The sequence below is a fragment of the Octopus bimaculoides genome, chromosome 11 (assembly GCF_046866305.1).
Source record: "Octopus bimaculoides isolate indiv1 chromosome 11, ASM4686630v1, whole genome shotgun sequence".
Classification (NCBI taxonomy): Eukaryota; Metazoa; Mollusca; class Cephalopoda; order Octopoda; family Octopodidae; genus Octopus; species Octopus bimaculoides.
Window position 1 is genome coordinate 43,607,605 of NC_142938.1, and position 18,436 is coordinate 43,626,040.

The 18,436-nt window shown below is 36.3% G+C and overlaps 1 protein-coding gene across 2 annotated transcripts in view; it reads left to right on the plus strand.

Moving 5' to 3' along the window:
* Nucleotides 1-6,432: 6,432 nt before the first annotated feature.
* LOC106880322 (uncharacterized) overlaps nt 6,433-18,436 on the plus strand; it is an 86,867-nt gene continuing 74,863 nt past the window's right edge. The window contains exon 1 of one of the 2 annotated variants that reach the window (XM_089359892.1): nt 6,433-7,834. In XM_089359892.1, the coding sequence (XP_089216018.1) occupies nt 7,454-7,834 (381 nt within the window). In that variant the 5' untranslated portion in view covers nt 6,433-7,453. The remainder of the gene's footprint in view (nt 7,835-18,436) is intronic. The other variant, XM_014930199.3, reaches the window with a different exon arrangement.

An 18,436-nucleotide genomic window follows, 5' to 3' on the forward strand; every position in this document is an offset into this window, starting at 1 on the left:
CAATTGTAACCTATTTCCAAGCAAATGATGATGATGATAAATATATATATATGTATGTGTGTGTGTGTGTGTGTAAATACATGTAAACCTTGGCATGCTTTAGTGGCGGATTGCAAAAAATGATACCATTTGTATGAAGAGTGACTTTTAATTACAATCATTCCAAGATAGGGAACACACACACACACACACACACCTGCGCATATATATACCTGCATACACACACACACTCACATTCACACATATATATGTACATGTGTAAAATACACACGCACACATTCATAAATATATATATATATATATATATATATATATATATACATAGAGTCAGCCACGCTCAAATGATTTGAACTTATGCACTGAAATCTTTACTGAGGATTAAGTCTGTGGGGTATAAGAGGAATCCATGTGAGCAGATATGGAGATAATGATACAAATAAACAAATAAACTGCTTGGGCTTGATATATAAAATATACATACATATATGCGCAGGAGTGGCTGTGTGGTAAGTAGTTTGCTTACCAACCACATGGATCCAGGTTCAGTCCCACTGCATGGCACATTGAGCAACCAATTGCTTGACAACCGATGTTGGTGTGTTTATGTCTCCGTAACTTAGTAGTTCAGCAAAAGAGACTGATAGAATAAGTACTATGCTTACAAAGAATAAGTCCTGGGGTCAATTTGTTTGACTAAAGGCTGTGCTCCAGCATGGCCGCAGTCAAATGACTGAAACAAATAAAAGAATAATAGAATGTACATGTAAATAGAGAGAAAACAGAGACTGAAAATATAAAGATGGTGAACATTCATGTATAAATATATAGATATTTATATATAGATGCCTATCTCTCCACCCTGAAGACAGAGACTGGATTTACTGAATGTTTATATGCTTCCACTACTGGTTCCATGTACTTTACTTTACTACGTCAGCCAATAGTATGAAGTAACTCCAAGTCCCCAGAAACAGCTACCAAGATCTGTAACACCATACCTTCTCCCATTAATTTTCTGTGCCTTTGTACTCTGTGTAAGTCTGGTCTGTTAATATATAAATATCCATATATCTATGTATGAATGAATACTCACCATCTGAATATTTTCAGTCTTTGTTTTCTCTCTATTTACATGTGAATATATGTTTTTATATATATCACTTATGTAGCTTGATTAGCTTTATGCTTTCAAGATGTGAATAAAACAAAGAAACCATCTCCCATGAACTTGTTCAATGACTTTCAAGTGTTTTAACACCCAGTGCAATGAGGGAGTCATCCCCAGAGTGAACTGCAGTGAACTGGCGAGCAAGCAAAACACATACATTGAGTAAATGCAGTCAATAATGTTTACAACATTAGCACTGCTTTTAACTCGTAATTGAATTTAATCTTATGTATGCATTGTTGCAGCATACCAGCAGATGGTTCTTACATTATTTGTATAAAGCCATAAATTGGTGATTCAGTTCATCTCCAGTTTGATTCAGGTATGTGATGTTGATAATCCACAAAAATGGCAAAATGTTGGTATCCATCACTCACTCCTGGATGGGATTGGAGGTGGATTGTCTTGCCTGTGTATGACTGTGCTATGAGGGAGTTGTGCCCAGAGCACTGTACTGCAGCAAACAGGTAAATGAGAGAAACACATATGTACATTGAGTATGTGTGACCGATAATGTTTACAACACTAGTGCTGCTTTTAATTCATTATATATATATATATATATATATATATATATATATATATATATATATATATAGATAGATAGATAGATACAGTAGGCCCTGCTTTATAAATCCATCTTGGGACCACCTATTTGGGATTTATTAACAGAGGGAACAAAATTTGCCAATTGATTAAACATGTGTATTTATTAAAATACATATGTATGTGAATACACAAATAAAAACATTATAAACAATGTCATTGAATCAAAAATTTGTCAAGCATTGTTTGCTTTCCGGGATGTATTGTTTGTAACTCTGCATTGATTTTTTTTCCTTAAGAGTTCTAAAAAGATTCATGTCACTGAAATCAAAACTTCCAAGTTTACTTTCAAGTTAGATAGTGTTTCATTTCAGCTGGTGTTTGAGGCTCCAGAACTCTTTCATCAACATCAATGTTGGAATCGCCATCTTCATCTCCTTCAGTTTCCTTCTTAGATTGCTGAATGTCATGAATAATCTCGTCTAGTTTTTCTTCTTCAGTGATGATCTCTGGAGCAACAACAGTCCCATCATCTACAGACAACCAATTTTTGAAATGCTTTTCGGTCAATCCAATAGGTGGTGAAGGCAGGATCAAATCTTTGTTAACATCTATGGCTTCATTTGATTCTTTGGGCGAAACAAAACCAGCTTTGATCCAGCTTTGATTGTCTAGCTAGAGACCTTCTTCCAAGCTACACTTAACATGTACATGGCATCCAAAATGGTGATCAGCTTTGCAACTTCTTGGGCAAAAATGTCACATTCAGTGTCTTCTATAACATCTTTCACATTTCATGTTTGAAGTAGGCTTTCAAGGTCTTGATTATCCCCATGTCACAGGGCTGCAGCACTGACATTGTGTTGGGAGGAAGAAATTTTAAAGTGATATTCTTGAGATCATCGATGACTACACCAGAAAAGCAATTGTCAAGTAGGACCACCACTTGTCTTCCAGATTCCTGCAAACAACGATCCCAAGATCTGAGCCATCTTCCATAGATTTTTTCTGTCATCCAAGCATTGGTTGAAAAGTTGTATTGAATCGGAAACATTTTGACATTTTTGAAGCATCTTGGTGAACCAGCCTTTCCGATTAAGAGCAAGTCTTCTTTGTCTCCACTCATGTTGCAGGCCACCATCAAGGTCACATGATCCTGTGCTGTCTTAAAGCCTCTCACAGTTTTCTTGCAACTCTTGTAGACATATGTATTTCCTGGTAATGCACGGAAGTAGATCGCAGTTTCATTAGCGTTGTAGATGTCCTGTGGCCTATACAATTTCAACAGAAGCTGCATGGTTGTCTCATGAAATTGATGGGCTCCATCAACGTGAACTTCAGCTGCATCACCTGCTAAGAATGATATGTTTAGTTTGTGTTCTCTAAAGAGAAAAATGTGAACTAGTGAATTACATCACTTACCTTTTAGAACCGTAAAAAAAATTCCATGTCTTTTTTGCCAATGGTAAAACCAACCTTTGAATGCCTTAAAATCGTGTCCAGCAGCTTGAGCAATGCTGTTGGTTTTGTGCATTAGGATCGGGCCATTGACAGGGACATTTCTCAAGCAAATAAATTGAAACCAATTGTAGAGAGCACAGTCTGTCTGTTGGTCTTTTCCCTCTCGCTGGCATTTTCTCTTTGATGAACAGCCATCATGTTCTTTGGCACAAAGGTCATCCTCATTCTTTAGCAAATTCTGGAGCAGACCTCTTGAAATTCCTAAACTCTGTGCTGCTTCCCACTGAGTTGTTTTCCCAAGAGCTTTGTAACATTCTAACAATTGAATCTTTTCTGCCACAGATTTGTCCTGCCTTTCTCTTTTCATTCTGAACATTTTGAACAACTTGTGTGTATGTCTGCCTCTCTATGTGAATGACAAATGATGCGTTTCTTTTGCTTTTAAATACTGACAGGTAGGCTCCAGCAGCTGCAACCAACCAGCTGTCACATGGTACACACCATCATTCAATGAATAAGAAGGGCGCGTAATTTTGACAAGGGGTGTCTTGGAGCTTACTTTTCCACTTGAATGACAGGGTTGTGAGGTAGACTCCAGCAGCCACCACCAGCTACTACATATTTATCGATCTATTTTTGGATGATAGAGTGTACCACATGACAGCTGGCTGGCTGTGGCTGCTGGAGTCTACCTGTCAGTATTTAAGAGTGAAAAAATAAGCACTTCATTCATTCACTGCCACTTGTTGAATCTTTAGGAAGGAGCAGTGGCAACTGGATTTATTAAGCGATGGTTTGGATTTATTAAATGAGAGATTTTATGTGTAAAAATTCCATCCCAACCCATTTTGGATACATTAAATGGATGGATTTATAAAGTGGGATCTACTGTATATATATATATATATCATCATCATCATCATCATCGTTTAACGTCTGCTTTCCATACTAGTATGGGTTGGACGATTTGACTGAGGACTGGCGAACCAGATGGCTGCACCAGGCTCCAATCTGATCTGGCAGAGTTTCTACAGCTGGATGCCCTTCCAAACGCCAATCACTCCAAGAGTGTAGTGCGTGCTTTTACGTACCACCGGCATGAGTGCCAGTCTGGTGGTACTGGCAATGGCTATGCTCAAATGATGTTTTTTACGTGCCACCTGCACAGGAGTCAGTCCAGCAGCACTGGCAATGACCTCACTTGAATGTTTTGTTCACGTGTCACCAGCACAAGTGCTAGTAAGGCGACGCTGGTAACGATCACACTCAAATGGTGCTTTTTATGTGCCACCAGCACAGAAGCCAGACAGCTGCTCTGGCATTGATCCTGCTCAGATAGAGCTGTTGGTGCTCCACTGGCATGGGTGCCAGTCATCGAATTTGGTTCAATTTCGATTTCACTTGCCCCAACAGGTCTCCGCAAGCAGAGTTTATTGTCCAATGAAGGAAGGTTGGCATGGGTGCCAGTCGTCGAATTTGGTTCGATTTTGAATTATATATATATATATATATATATATATATATATATATAGGCACATGAGTCATCTAAGAGACCATAAGTCAGGGAAGAGATGCACTTGTATATCTGTTAGAGTGGGTATATTATCCAAAAAGTATACTAGTGAATATCCAACATGGTTGGTCTTACCAATCGGTTTCATGTAAAGAATACAATGGAGTGTTAGGTAACACACTGATTATATAACTTTATGCTCATCAGAGTTGGCCAATATGGAAAGGAATACGGTGACTGCTCTCTATTATTCAGAAGCAGATTAACTCAACCAGTCAGTAGTTGCTGTGAAGTTCATATACAATCACACGTTCATGCATACATACACTCCTCAAATACATATGCTTATGCACCTTTCCATATGCCTTCTACATAGTGCTCACACACACGCATGCACACATGTACACACATACACACACCGCTGACTGGTTGTGCTAATCCACCTCTGACAATAGAGAGCAGTTGCCATATTCCCTACCATATCGGCTATCTCTGATGAGCGTAAAGTTATATCATCGGTTCGTTACCTAACACTTCATTGTATTCTTTATGTGAAACTAATTGGTAAGACCAGCCATGGTGGATATTTAATACTATAATTTTCATATAATATATATATATATATATATATATATATATATATATATATTTTCAGATAATATATATATATATATACTTTTCAGATTATATATACATATATATATATATATATATATATATATATATATATATATATACATATATTCTTACACACACACACACTCATGGACATATATGTATACATGTATTTATGTATACATTGTATACATAATAGACTAAATAGAATGCTCTCAAAAAAGGAGTAGAATGGTACTTTAGAAGGATTAGATACCATCTAAAATTGTATCAATTACACGGATGCTTTAACCATAGGATTACCTAACTCACAGATAGTTGCAAAAACATCAAAACACCACAGATGTCAAGGGTCACGCTTAGTTTGATCTTCACCCAGAACCTCAACTTGGAAAAGTAACCCAATACAGAAGGGTGTGCCTCACATAAGTTGATATCTGTTCATTTTTCCCACCTTTTGTCCACAAATCTTTAAGGGCACTTTAACTTCATATGTATTAGCAACCATTGTATTCTCTATTTTAGGAACTGAGAGCTAACAGAATTGAACTGCATGTCTCTAATTAAATATTGTGGCATGTAACATGAATCTTGTTATCATTTGAATGTGCTATGAGGTTCCTCATGCTTCTGTGTTCTTTTAGTATAGGTGGTCTGTTTTTCTCTTGATTGCTGTTATGTCAAAAGGGATAATGCAGCATATGAAACTAAAAAGCTGGAATCAAATCTTTATTTTTTCCTCACAAAACTGTATTTGCTTCAGCTATCCCTTGAAACAGAATGTAAAGGCATGGAGGGGAAATCTAAGAAGTCATGTCATTAAGTAAACATTATGAGCAATAGGTTTCACATGGATGACTGAGTCAATTGTCTTGTTTTGGAGATGATGTTAAAGGAGGGAGAAGGTTTATGTCCATATAATGATGGAGTTATCTGATCCTTCTAAAGTTGGGTTCCACACTTTTTTTTAGGGTATCCTGTTCATGAATATGCCCATGAATGTATAAATACATATGAATATATGAAATAATATATATATATATATATATATATATACACACACACACATACATCCAGTCACACACACATACACATAGACACAAGTGAGTGTCTTCATATACTTACATGTATGTATGTTTGTATATACAAATAAATACATATCTGGCACACCCTATTTTAACCTTCTTTATTTCTATTGTATAACTGTTTTCACAAATAAGCACAAGGCCTTGGATTTGTAGGAGAGGTGAAATAGAATGCTTTGTGATGAATATGAATTTCCTAACGACGTCAGCTGTAATGATTACAATAATGATTTCTTTATTTTGCCACAAGGATAACATAAGTATAACAATACGATGCAAATAATATGAGTTTCTAAATACAATGTAGAAATATATTTAAAATAGACAAATATACAAAACATACCATCACAATAATAATAATAAGAAGAATAAGAATCATAATATAAATAATAATAACAACTGAGAAGGGACAGTCAATGAGAGGTTCGAGGCACCCTAAAACCTTGACCACCTTCCCATTCTCTCTTCCAACTTCAATCCTCAGACGAAACTGAAGAGGTAGTCCTTTCACCAACACCAAATTCACCCCTTCTCACCCACCTTTTCTAAAATTTAGGAAAGAGTATTATCTCTCTCAACAAAGACATACATTAAAAAAAATGTATTAGAATTATAAAAATGTCCATTAAACATGACGAGTAATAGTACATATGCTTTGCAACAGTTGCTGCATGTTGGTTGCGTCTGCTGTTAGTTGCTGCTACCGAATGGTAGCGATTCTTTCGACATTCACTGAGAGAAGTATTGCTAATCTTTATCGAACAGCTTAGGAACTTGTAGATCAATGCCTAGCCTAAAAAAAAAAGGTGTGGGGGAAAATTGGACGTTTTAATCTTTCGTTGTCTGTTTCTGTTGCGTTTTACCTTGCGCAGTAAACAGAAATTGAAAGAAAATATGATCAACTGCCATAAGTGAAGGTGGCGTTAGCGTTAGTAGTGTGTTTGCGTTGTGTCACGCCTTTCAGGAGTGAGAGCGCTGTTGTGTTGTGTTGTTTTTCCCTCTCGTATGTGTGTCGCATGTGTTTCTCTGTGTATGTGTGTGTAAGAGTGCTTGTGAGAGAACAAGATGGCTTCAGACGTGGAAAAAGCGAACAGTGTGTTCGTTTCGGTTGCTCCCACTAGTAGTAGCACTGAAACAACTGTTCTAAGTCCACCTAGCGACGCCTCTACATCAAAAAGCTCAGAAGTTACGACAGTAACAAGCAGTAACAGTTTTACAAACAGCATAGCTTCCAGCAGCACCACCACCACTAACAACACCGCCACGACTACCACCAAGTCTGGCCTTCGGATGAAGGAAGGCGAGGCAGACGAAGACGACGACCACAACAACATGTCCAACGAACGTAAAGGTTGGCTTATGAAGAGAAGCCGATTGTCACATAAATGGAAGAGAAAGTGGTTTCTATTAAAAAATGCCGATCTCTTCTACGGTAATGATCCACAGGTAAGTTGATATTTCGCAATTATATTCTTTCAGGTTCGTCCACCTCCTTATCAATTAATTACGATCTTTGTTAATATCATAAATCGGTCCCTACGTATTTGTGTGTGCTTTAAACACGATTTCCAACCTTGTTTCAATGACAACACCACCAAATCATGTATCTCCGAGTTAATTTCTCTTGTAGAACTTTATTTTCAATTTATCAATGTGCCAGGCTTATTTTGGATTATTTGTTGGAAATCTGACAATCGTGGAGCACCTTTAGACACTGTCTGTATGACACCCTTACTTGGAATATAATGTTTCAGAATCTTTGTTAGTTACTCATTCATTTTTAAGATAAACAAAATATTCGATTGTTTCAGATTGCTGTAACCTTTCAAAGATTTATTTACTCCTAACCATTCTATCGTTGACAGATTTGTTTGGCAAATCGTTTCAAAACAATATAAATTCATTGTGTATAGTGGTAATTATCAGGAAAGGAACATAAGAAAATGTTCGTATTTTGTATATTTTAGATTCTGAGTTCCCTAGGATTGAAAGAAAAAAAACATGTTGATTTCTTACAATTCTACAAAATTACAGTTACTACTACCCCACCTTTTGTCATTCAACAAGAATTCGTAATTTACAGGTTCTAATCCTGCGTCAGTTCCGCTACTATTCTCGCGTTTAATTCACCATTTCCAGTCTACATTAAACCTCAACAAATCAATCAAGCCAAGACATTGTAGTTTCTTTTTATTTTCTGTTTACGCGCACACATGTATATGTATGTGAACATGTTTGCATTTGCGTACGATGATGCTATCAGCTCCATTTAACACACACGCACGCACACACACCTCATAGACATTTAATAAACGTGTGTCCGTGCGCGATACTGAAATCTGGCGTAGATCGAATATTAAAGAGCAACGTGCTTTTTGAAAAAGATAATGCTTTCTAATTGAGGCACAAGGCCAGCAGTTTTGAGGGGAGGGAATCAGTTCATACTTTGAGACCTCAGTACTTGCCTGGTATTTCATTGACTCCGATGGTACGAAAAGCAAAGTTGATCTCGGCAGGATTTGAACTCAGAATATAAAGAGCCGAAACAATAACCACAAGGCTTTTAAAAATAGCAATAATGAAAATACGATTGAAGATATAATCATTGTTGCATTTGTTTCCTGATTGCATGTTTAACAGAAATCTTGTTTGAATAATGCTTTCACGTCCTTAGTGACATATATATAATTCTATATAAGCATATCCACACACACTCACACAGACGTTTTTGTTTAGTCGAGGCGTTTTTCCAATCTATGTCCTCCTCACATAAAATACTTCTACATAAACACGCGCCTGCTAACGTCCCTACGCACAATAAATGTTTTGTCATCTCTCTCTCTCTCCTCACGATGGCTTCGATCTGAACTATTTTCTTATCTCAATTAAAGAACAAATTATCAGTATTTGTCATTACAATTAAATATGCTAGTTTGATTCAGTTTTCACGTTTGTCTTTCGGAATCAATCTTTCAACCTTTCTCTGTCTCACTACCAAAATCATTTCGTAACACCCCACTCCGCCACCTTATATCCTACTTTTGTTTTCTCTTTGATTCAATCGTTCTTTACAATTCTTAAAATTTAATGTCCATTTATGTATTTATCAACCTCCCCTGTATTTATTGGTCAGTCTTTCGTTCGATATCTATCTATCTATCTATCTATTTTATTTCTAAATATACGTCTATTTATTATTTTAACATTTTGTGTATCTCTCTATTTATATATCTATTGATTTTTCTATCTATTTATCCATCGATTCATCTCTCAGCGTATCTTTTTATATATCTGCCTGCTATCTATCTATCTATCTATCTGTCTGTCTGTCTGTCTCTCTCTCTCTCTCTCTCTCTCTCTCTCTCTCTCTCTCTCTATATATATATATATATATATATATATATATATATATATATATATATGTATATGTATATATATATATTGATATTAGTCGCTTTATTGACAATCCATTTAATGTCTCTTCCTCCTCCTCTTCTTTGTTGAAGACCAGAAATATTTCATTCCTTGAAATTCCTTCAGATTTCTATTTTGATTTCTTTACAGCTTCACTTTCTTGAGGTTCTTCTGCCTGTTACCAACATTTCAAATGATGAAATTAATTTTAATCTTAAACTGACCTCTCGTATTTCCATTCTTTAAATATTTTGATTTAATCACAACCACACACACGCAGACACATACTTGTACTCAAAATATCTTTTGTTTTCTTATATATGCATGTGAGTGTGTACATAAATATGTTTGTAAACAGGTGCATGTGTGTTGTGAACTCGAGGAAGAACGAAAAATTAGTCATCGTCATTATGTCTAACCTAAAGATACTTTATAGGAGCGATAAGTCTTTATATTAATGTGCGCAAGTGTTTATATATATGCATGTGTATATACACAAATGCGTGTATGGAGAGCGAGAGTTCTCGAATGAAGGTCGAGAAGACTAAATCGTGCATCACACACACACATTAAGGGGTCAATACATTATAATGTAGAGTATATATTCATCTTTGAAAAAATGCTGATGCATTGAAACACTTTTACAATCGTGTGTGTCTGTGTATGTATATATGCACATATCACTGGCGTATCTAGCGGAGGGCAGTAGGGGCGGTCTTTTAAAGGGGCACCACTTTTGGGTCTAGTGTTTTTTTGTGACAAACGGAAGGGCTGCCCCGGGAGGCACACACTCTAGCTACGCTAGTGGCATATATATATATATATATATATATATATATATATATATATATATATATATATATATATTTATTTATATATGTGTGTGTGTGTGTGTGTGTGTGTGTGTGGTAAGAAGTTTGCTTCCCAACCACATGGTTCCGGGTTTAGTCTTGCTTCATGGTACTTTGGGCACCAGTGTCTACTACTGTGATCCAGGTTGACCAAATCCTAGTGAGGGGATTTGGTAGACGGAAACTACAAGAAGTTTGTCTTATATATACATCTATCCCTCCATACATACATACATAATGTATGTATATATGTGTATGTTTCTTTGTGTTTGTCTCCCACCATCACTTGATAATCAGTGTTGGTTTGTTTATGTCCATGTAACAGCTGTTAGGCATAAGAGACTGGCAGAATAAATACCAGGCTTAAAAAAATAAAAATAAGTACCAAGGTTGACTTATTTGACTAAAAGATTTCAAGGTAGCTCAGCATGGCCACAGTCCAATGACTGTAGCAAATAAAATATAAATAACGCCTGTGTGTGACTGAGTGAATGTATATGTGTATAAATAGAACAGATAAGGAAAGTGAAGTGAGAGAATAGATTTTTATGTCATTTATTTACAGCTGTTTCATAATCTTGTTAGTTATATAATAGATATTGCATCATCCTTTGCATGTATATAAACTATATATATAAATATATATATGTACGAAGGTGAGTAAAAAAGTAATGCCATTTTGTTTAGGACAGGTATAATTACCAACACAGGAACATGTATCATACATCAAAATGAAGCACTTCCTCATCACTGGAATAATATTTGCCTCTCAAACCCTTTCATGGGGCTGAAGAGATGATAGCATGAAGGTGCTAAATTATTCCAGTGATGAGGAAGTGAAAACTGTAGTGAAGAAGTGACTCAAAGAACAGTCAACAGAATTTTACAGGTCAGGGATACATGCTCTCATTCGAAAGTGGAACATTGCTATTGAGAGAAACGGTGACTATGTTGAGAAGTAGGGATGTGATCTTCAGAGGACCAGATTCATTTTGATGTATGATACATGTTCCTGTGTTGGTAATTATACCTGTCCTAAACAAAATGGCATTACTTTTTGACTTACCCTCGTACATCCATATATACAAGTGTGTTGAAAGATTTAATCAACAGACTAATATTCAGAACATTCCATGATAATTCAAAACATCAACTACATGCATGCATACATACATACATACATACAACTGGAAATTGGAAAATTTTGGAGAATTATTTATTTACCATTACATGTGTTTCTTTTGTTAATAGGAATTACAAAGTTTTATATGTTATGCACACACACACACACACACACACACACACACACACACACACACACACATATTTTTTATAATTGAGTATTATAGAAGTATTGTTGAAATATTTTGCTTATTGCAGAATTATATCCAATTTATTGCATGTAAATTTTAGCAGCAAAATCTCCTGTGGACCCCCAGTTGAGAATCACTGGTTTAGACAAATGTTACTGAGGCACTGTTTCACAGCTGCATGTTTGTTCTAACTTTTATCTGTCTTTCAAGTAACAATTGTTATATTCCACATAACTTTGAAAACAAGAAACAAGTGGACAATTTGTTGACAAAAATACCAACAACAACAACAACATTGCATGAGCATTGTGACTTTTCAAGAAGCCAGAGCAAATGTAATCTAACACACACACACGCACACACACACAGAGTCTTGTATTCTCTAGAACTGTCCAACCCAAGCCATCACAAAAGGCAGCCACCAAATGATGATGATGATGATGATGATGATGATGATGATATAAGATAAATTTAGCAAAGATTAAGATTTTATTAAGGAGTAAAGACTGGAACTAGGTACACACTCACACATATAACTGGCAGCCTGTCAGTTATGATGGTGAGGGTTCCAGTTGATCTGATAAACAGCACAGCTTGCTAGTGAAATTGATGCACAAGTGGCTGAGCACTCCACAGACATGCATACCCTTAACATAGTTCTCAGGAGATTCAGCTTGACACAGCATGTGACAAAGCTGGCCCTTTGAAATACATGTACTACTTAGTTTTTGCCTGAGAGTGGACTGGAGCAACATGAAATAAAGTGTCTTGCTCAAGGACACAATGTGTTATCTGGAATTGAACTCATTACCTTACAATCGTGAGCTACATGCCGTAACCACTAAGCCACGTGCCTTCACTATACACACACACACATGTGTGTGTGTGTAAAAGACTAAGATGTGTGGTATATTGCTGCACTCAAGATCTGCCCACCGTAACAGAATTGATATCTTAAAATCAAGGTATTATGTAAAAAACATTAGTGCTGGTGCCATATGAAAAGTATCCAGTACTCTCTGTAAAGTAGTTGGCATTAGGAAGGGCATCCAGCTTTAGAAACCAAGCTAAACAGATTATGGAACCTGGGGTGGCCCCTGACCTTGCCAGTTCTTGTCAAGCTATCCAAGCCACACTAGCATGGAAAACAGACATTAAATGATGGTGAATGTATATATGGGTTCAGTCTCACTGTGTGACACATTGGGCAAGTATCATCATCTACAGCCTCAGAAGCCTGTCACACATAAGTATGTGTGTCTGTATATGTCTATTTTTGTGTTCTCTTGTCTTGACATCAAGCAGTAGTTGTAAACAAGTGTCATTGGCACAAAAGCAGTATCATTTGTTTTCAGTCTTCTATTAAAACACATCCCTCCATCCAGAACTATGCTTGGAAACAGATAAGCAGGAAGGGTATCCTACCAGTGAAAATCAGCCTCACTAAATTCTGTCTGGCCTATGCAAACATAGATTTTAGAAAAATGTGTATGTATGTATGTATATATATATATATATATATATATATATATATATATATATATATATATTATTAAGGTGGCTATTCACAATTTACAGCCAAAAGGCAACAAGTATGTTCATCACTAAAGTGATGGACGGTACTACTCACCACCAGCATTGCTAGTAATAAGAGTCAAAGCAACTCTTAGCCACATGAGATATGTATAAATACATACATATATATATATATATATATATATATATATATATATATGTGTGTGTGTGTGTGTGTGGATATATATACTCTTTATTTGTTTCAGTCATTTGACTTTGGCCATGCTGGAGCACTGCCTTTAGTCAAACAAATCAACCCCCCAGGACTTATTCGTTGTACTTATTCTATCGGTCTCTTTTGCTGAATTGCTAAGTTATGGGGTCGTAAACACACCAGCATCAGTTGTCAAGCGATAGTAGGGGGGACAAACATAGACACACAAACACACACACACACAAACACATGTATGTATATATATATATATATATATATATATATATATATATGACAGGCTTCTTTCAGTTTCCGTTTACCAAATCCTCTCACAAGGCTTTGATCAGCCTGAGGCTATAGTAGAAAACACTTGCCCAAGGTGCCACACAGTAGGACTGAACCTGGAACCATGTGGTTGGTAAGCAAGCTACTTACCACACAGCTACTCCTGTGCCATGTATATATATATATATACCCACACACATATATTTGAATATATACATATATATATACATATATATATATATCTAGAGAGAAAGAGAGAGAAAAATGAGAAAAGAGAAGTAACACAAAATGGTTTGTTGCATGAATTTAGACAATGAAGAAGACTATAGTTAAATTAAATACCACGTAAGATATATTTTCTTGATTTATTGAAATTATCTTAGCTTTGAGAAAAAGTAAGCAAATACCTGAGACAATTGTGATTGCCTCTAATGAAAAAGGCAGATAATCTTAAAAATTCAGATTTTCCTGAATTGATATGCCACTAAGGAAAAGCTAGTCTGTTCAATAGCTTCTTAATTCAAGAGAATTCTTGATTCTTGAGACTGTCTCCCCTTTTCATTTGGAATCAGTCACATTTACCGTCAGGTATTTGTTTACTTCCTTTTGAAGTGAAGATAACTGCAATAACTCAAGCATTTATTTTATATGGTATTTAATATACCTATGACCTCCTTTGGTCATGAATGTCCATGGTATTGCACCTAGAAAGTTATTCTCCAAGGCACAAATCCGGGCAAAGTTGTTTATGGAAGACCAGCAGTCGCTCATGCATACCAGCCTCCCCTCTCCATGCCACCAATGTTATCCAAGGGAAAGGCAAAGGCTGATAGAACTTGGCACCAGTGATGTTGTAACTCATTTCTATAGCTGAGTGAACTGGACCAACATGAAATAAAGAGTCTTGCTCAAGAACACAACACACAGCCTGGTTTGGGAATTGAACTCACTACGTCATGATTGTGAGCTTGAGCTCTAACCACTGAGCCACATGCCTTACCCTTTTTTTACTATACCTATATTCACCATATAATGAGAGAATGTGCCTTAGTGGTTAAAGTTTTACACTCATGATCACGAGATCATGGGTTCCATTCTTGGACCAGGTGGTGCTTGTGTTTTTAAGTGAAACACTTCGTCTTGTGTTGTCCTGTGATCATTTCAACATCTGGTGTGTTGCATACCATGCACCTGTACAGGCAGTACCACTTTGATGGAAGGAGTGAATGTACAGCATAAACATTGGATCACTGTAAACAAATCATCTGTGCAGTTTGTTCACCAAGAAATCACAGAACCATCTTTCTCAGACTTGGAAGACTACCATGAATTAATTCACTATATATGAATATGTGAATATGATTCCAAGTTTTCTCCCATTATGAATCACACTGGGTAAGTATCTTTGAGAGTAATCTTGAAATGACCAGTGCTTAGTGAATGAAATTCATAAATAGAAATTGTATGGAAGCTCACTTTGTAGCTATGTGTTTATCAGTCTTACTGGTGTCATTCTGTCACAACCAGAACTGACATTTTTATAGTCAAAAGTAAAAAGGAAAGCTGAAAATAAAGAATGCATGATACAACAACAACAACAGCTCACTTATTGCTAACTCTTCTTTTCCATCTTTGTTCTCACCGATATGTGCAAGGATTGACCTTCTCGGTCATCAAAAATTTCAGTGGTTATATAGAAAAACCACTCAGTCTGGAGGACATCAGAAATAGCTGCTGCGTGTGTGTGTGTGTTTTGTAAAATCTGATATTGTAAATATCTGCTTATTCGGATAGTTAGATTAATTGAATAAGCTGTCAGGTGAAACTTGAGATCTTGGTTAACATAGATTTTACAATGAATTTGACTCTACTTTCAGTAAATGTTCTTTAGTTATTCTCGAACAAGTTTTAAAATAACCACCTTGCATTATATGTATGTGTGTGTGTGTATCATTGGTTTTATCATCATTATCATTATCATCATCATCGTTTAATGTCCATGTCTTATGCTGGCATGGGTAAGACAGTTTGATAGGATACAACATGTCCAAATACCGCATTGTGCTCCAATGTCTGCTCTAATATGGTTTCTAAGGTTGGATGCCCTTCCTAATACCGACCACTCCACAGTGTGTACTGAGTGCTTTTTTCATGGCACCAGCACTAGTGAAGTTACCATATAGCCTGCAAGACTAAGATCACCTTCAACTGAGCAGGCTACAGTAGAGAGGAAGGTGCTTTTATGTTATGGGATAAGAATGTTAAAGTGAGAAAAAAAGGATCAGAATAGAATAAGTTTCTTGGTGGAGGGGAGCTACAAATTATTGAACAGAGGATGGTAGTAGGCAGGGTGAAACTGAAAAGAGATAAAAATAGTAGTGATGTGGTGTCAGGGGGGACCCATAAAGCATGGTGAATAGGAGTGGAGACAGGAGAACAGGGGATGTAGTTGGATAGAAGTTGCGAGAGTGTATAGCAGAGTAGTAATGAAAATAATAGGTATACAATGGAAAGGGTAAGAAAGGGAGAGAGGGAGATTATGTGGTTGGTTAGGTTGTAAGCGTGTGGGATAGACATAGTGAGTGTGAAAGGTATGGCAGTGGTATAACTTGGTGACTCAAGAATGTGATCAGTGTAAATGTGACTGGTGAGAATATTGTTAAGAATGAAAGATGGCTAAGAATGAAGTGGCTCCAGGGTAGTAAGAGGGGTAATTGGTATCAGGGAAAAGCTGAAGTATGTAGTTCTGCTTACATTTAATTACACCAGCAGAATAGTGCAGTTAGAGCGATAATGGGTCGTGAGAATGTCTTGAGGAAGGAATATGTGCAAAAATGGCTCTGGTTTTCCAATACTCAGAGTTGCTCATTTCTGATTATCAGCTGGTAAACCATGACTGGTTTTCTTTTGAATATCCATTGACTACATATATTTGAATATGAAATGAAAATTTGAAGGAAATGCTTATCTTTATGGTCCTTCATTTAAAAACCTTTGTGAATGACACCTGCAAAAACGACTGCTTCAAGCTCACACTTTTTATTTCGTTTCTCGTTCTCATGGTTGTATTATTATAAATAGCATAAACTCCATGCAATCAAAGACATGAAATTGCATTGTTGTTTAAGCAATATTCCAAAACAATACTTTTAAGCAACACTTTTAATTAATACTTTTGAAAAACAATAGGTGTGTATGTGGGTGTCCATTTTGCATGCTCTTGTGCAGATGCATGCATATATACATTTGTAAACACATTGATTCACATATATACCCAGAATTATATTTTCACATACTTACGTATGTGCATACGTACACACACACACACACTCACACAGCTTAAATACATATACTCACATATAGACATGCACACACACATATTAAAACATGTATTAATGAAATCTATTAATTAAATATTTTGAAAATCAACACCTTTTCTGCCCCAGAATGAAATGCAAGGAGGCTTGTATTTGCATAAAAGATACTTAGCCACATACGTACAAGATATTAATAGTTCATTTCTTTTGTTCAAACTATTGGTGCCATGAGTCAAAATTCATAGTTTTTTTTGCTCAAAGGTCACACCATATCTTTGATTTGAAGCTTCCATTCAGTAAGGTTTATATTACCTGCAATAGACTGGTTATAATATATTAAAGAATACTCTACATTTGTATTAAGTCCTGCAATTTATCACATCTGGTGAATCTACACACACACACACACACACACACACACACACACACACACACACACACACACACACATATATATATAAATATATATATATATATATATATATATATATATATATATATATATATACACATATACATATGTACACTCGCACACTCATTGTGCTTCCAGAATCTCAGTTTCTCCAAGGTGGGGGCATATCACCAGTCATCCTGGTCCCTGGTCATCTCTTCTGTGAGGTTCAAGGTCCTGAGATCAGTTTTTACCACTCTTTCTGATATCTTCCTGGGTCTCCTCATATTCAACTAAAATATATTAAAGATAAATATTAAAGAAATACATTAAAGTTGTGTTGCTGTGCTAGAATCAGGTGAGTCTTGTTCATGTTTCCCATCATACTTATGATGGTGACCTTTAGTAAGTCCTTGGTACTTTGGGGCCACCATTCTGTTTCTCCCTCTTGACAACACCCTCAGCTGAGGTAGGGTTTAAATCAGAATGCCTAGTATGCCATATGTCAGGGGTCACATGATCATGAAAATTCTCACTCAACCAATCTTGTGTCACAAAGGCCATGTAGTGTCTTGCTGGGACATATACTGCCATTTCTGGATCATCTGTTTCATCCAGAACTTGACCAGTGTGTCCAGTACCTCTGTGTAGGTGGTGTCATTAAACCTGTAGGAAGAATTGAAGTCATGATATAGCCCTTGTTGTTCAGGACTCCTACAACCATCAGAGACAGTAAGAACTTAGTGTT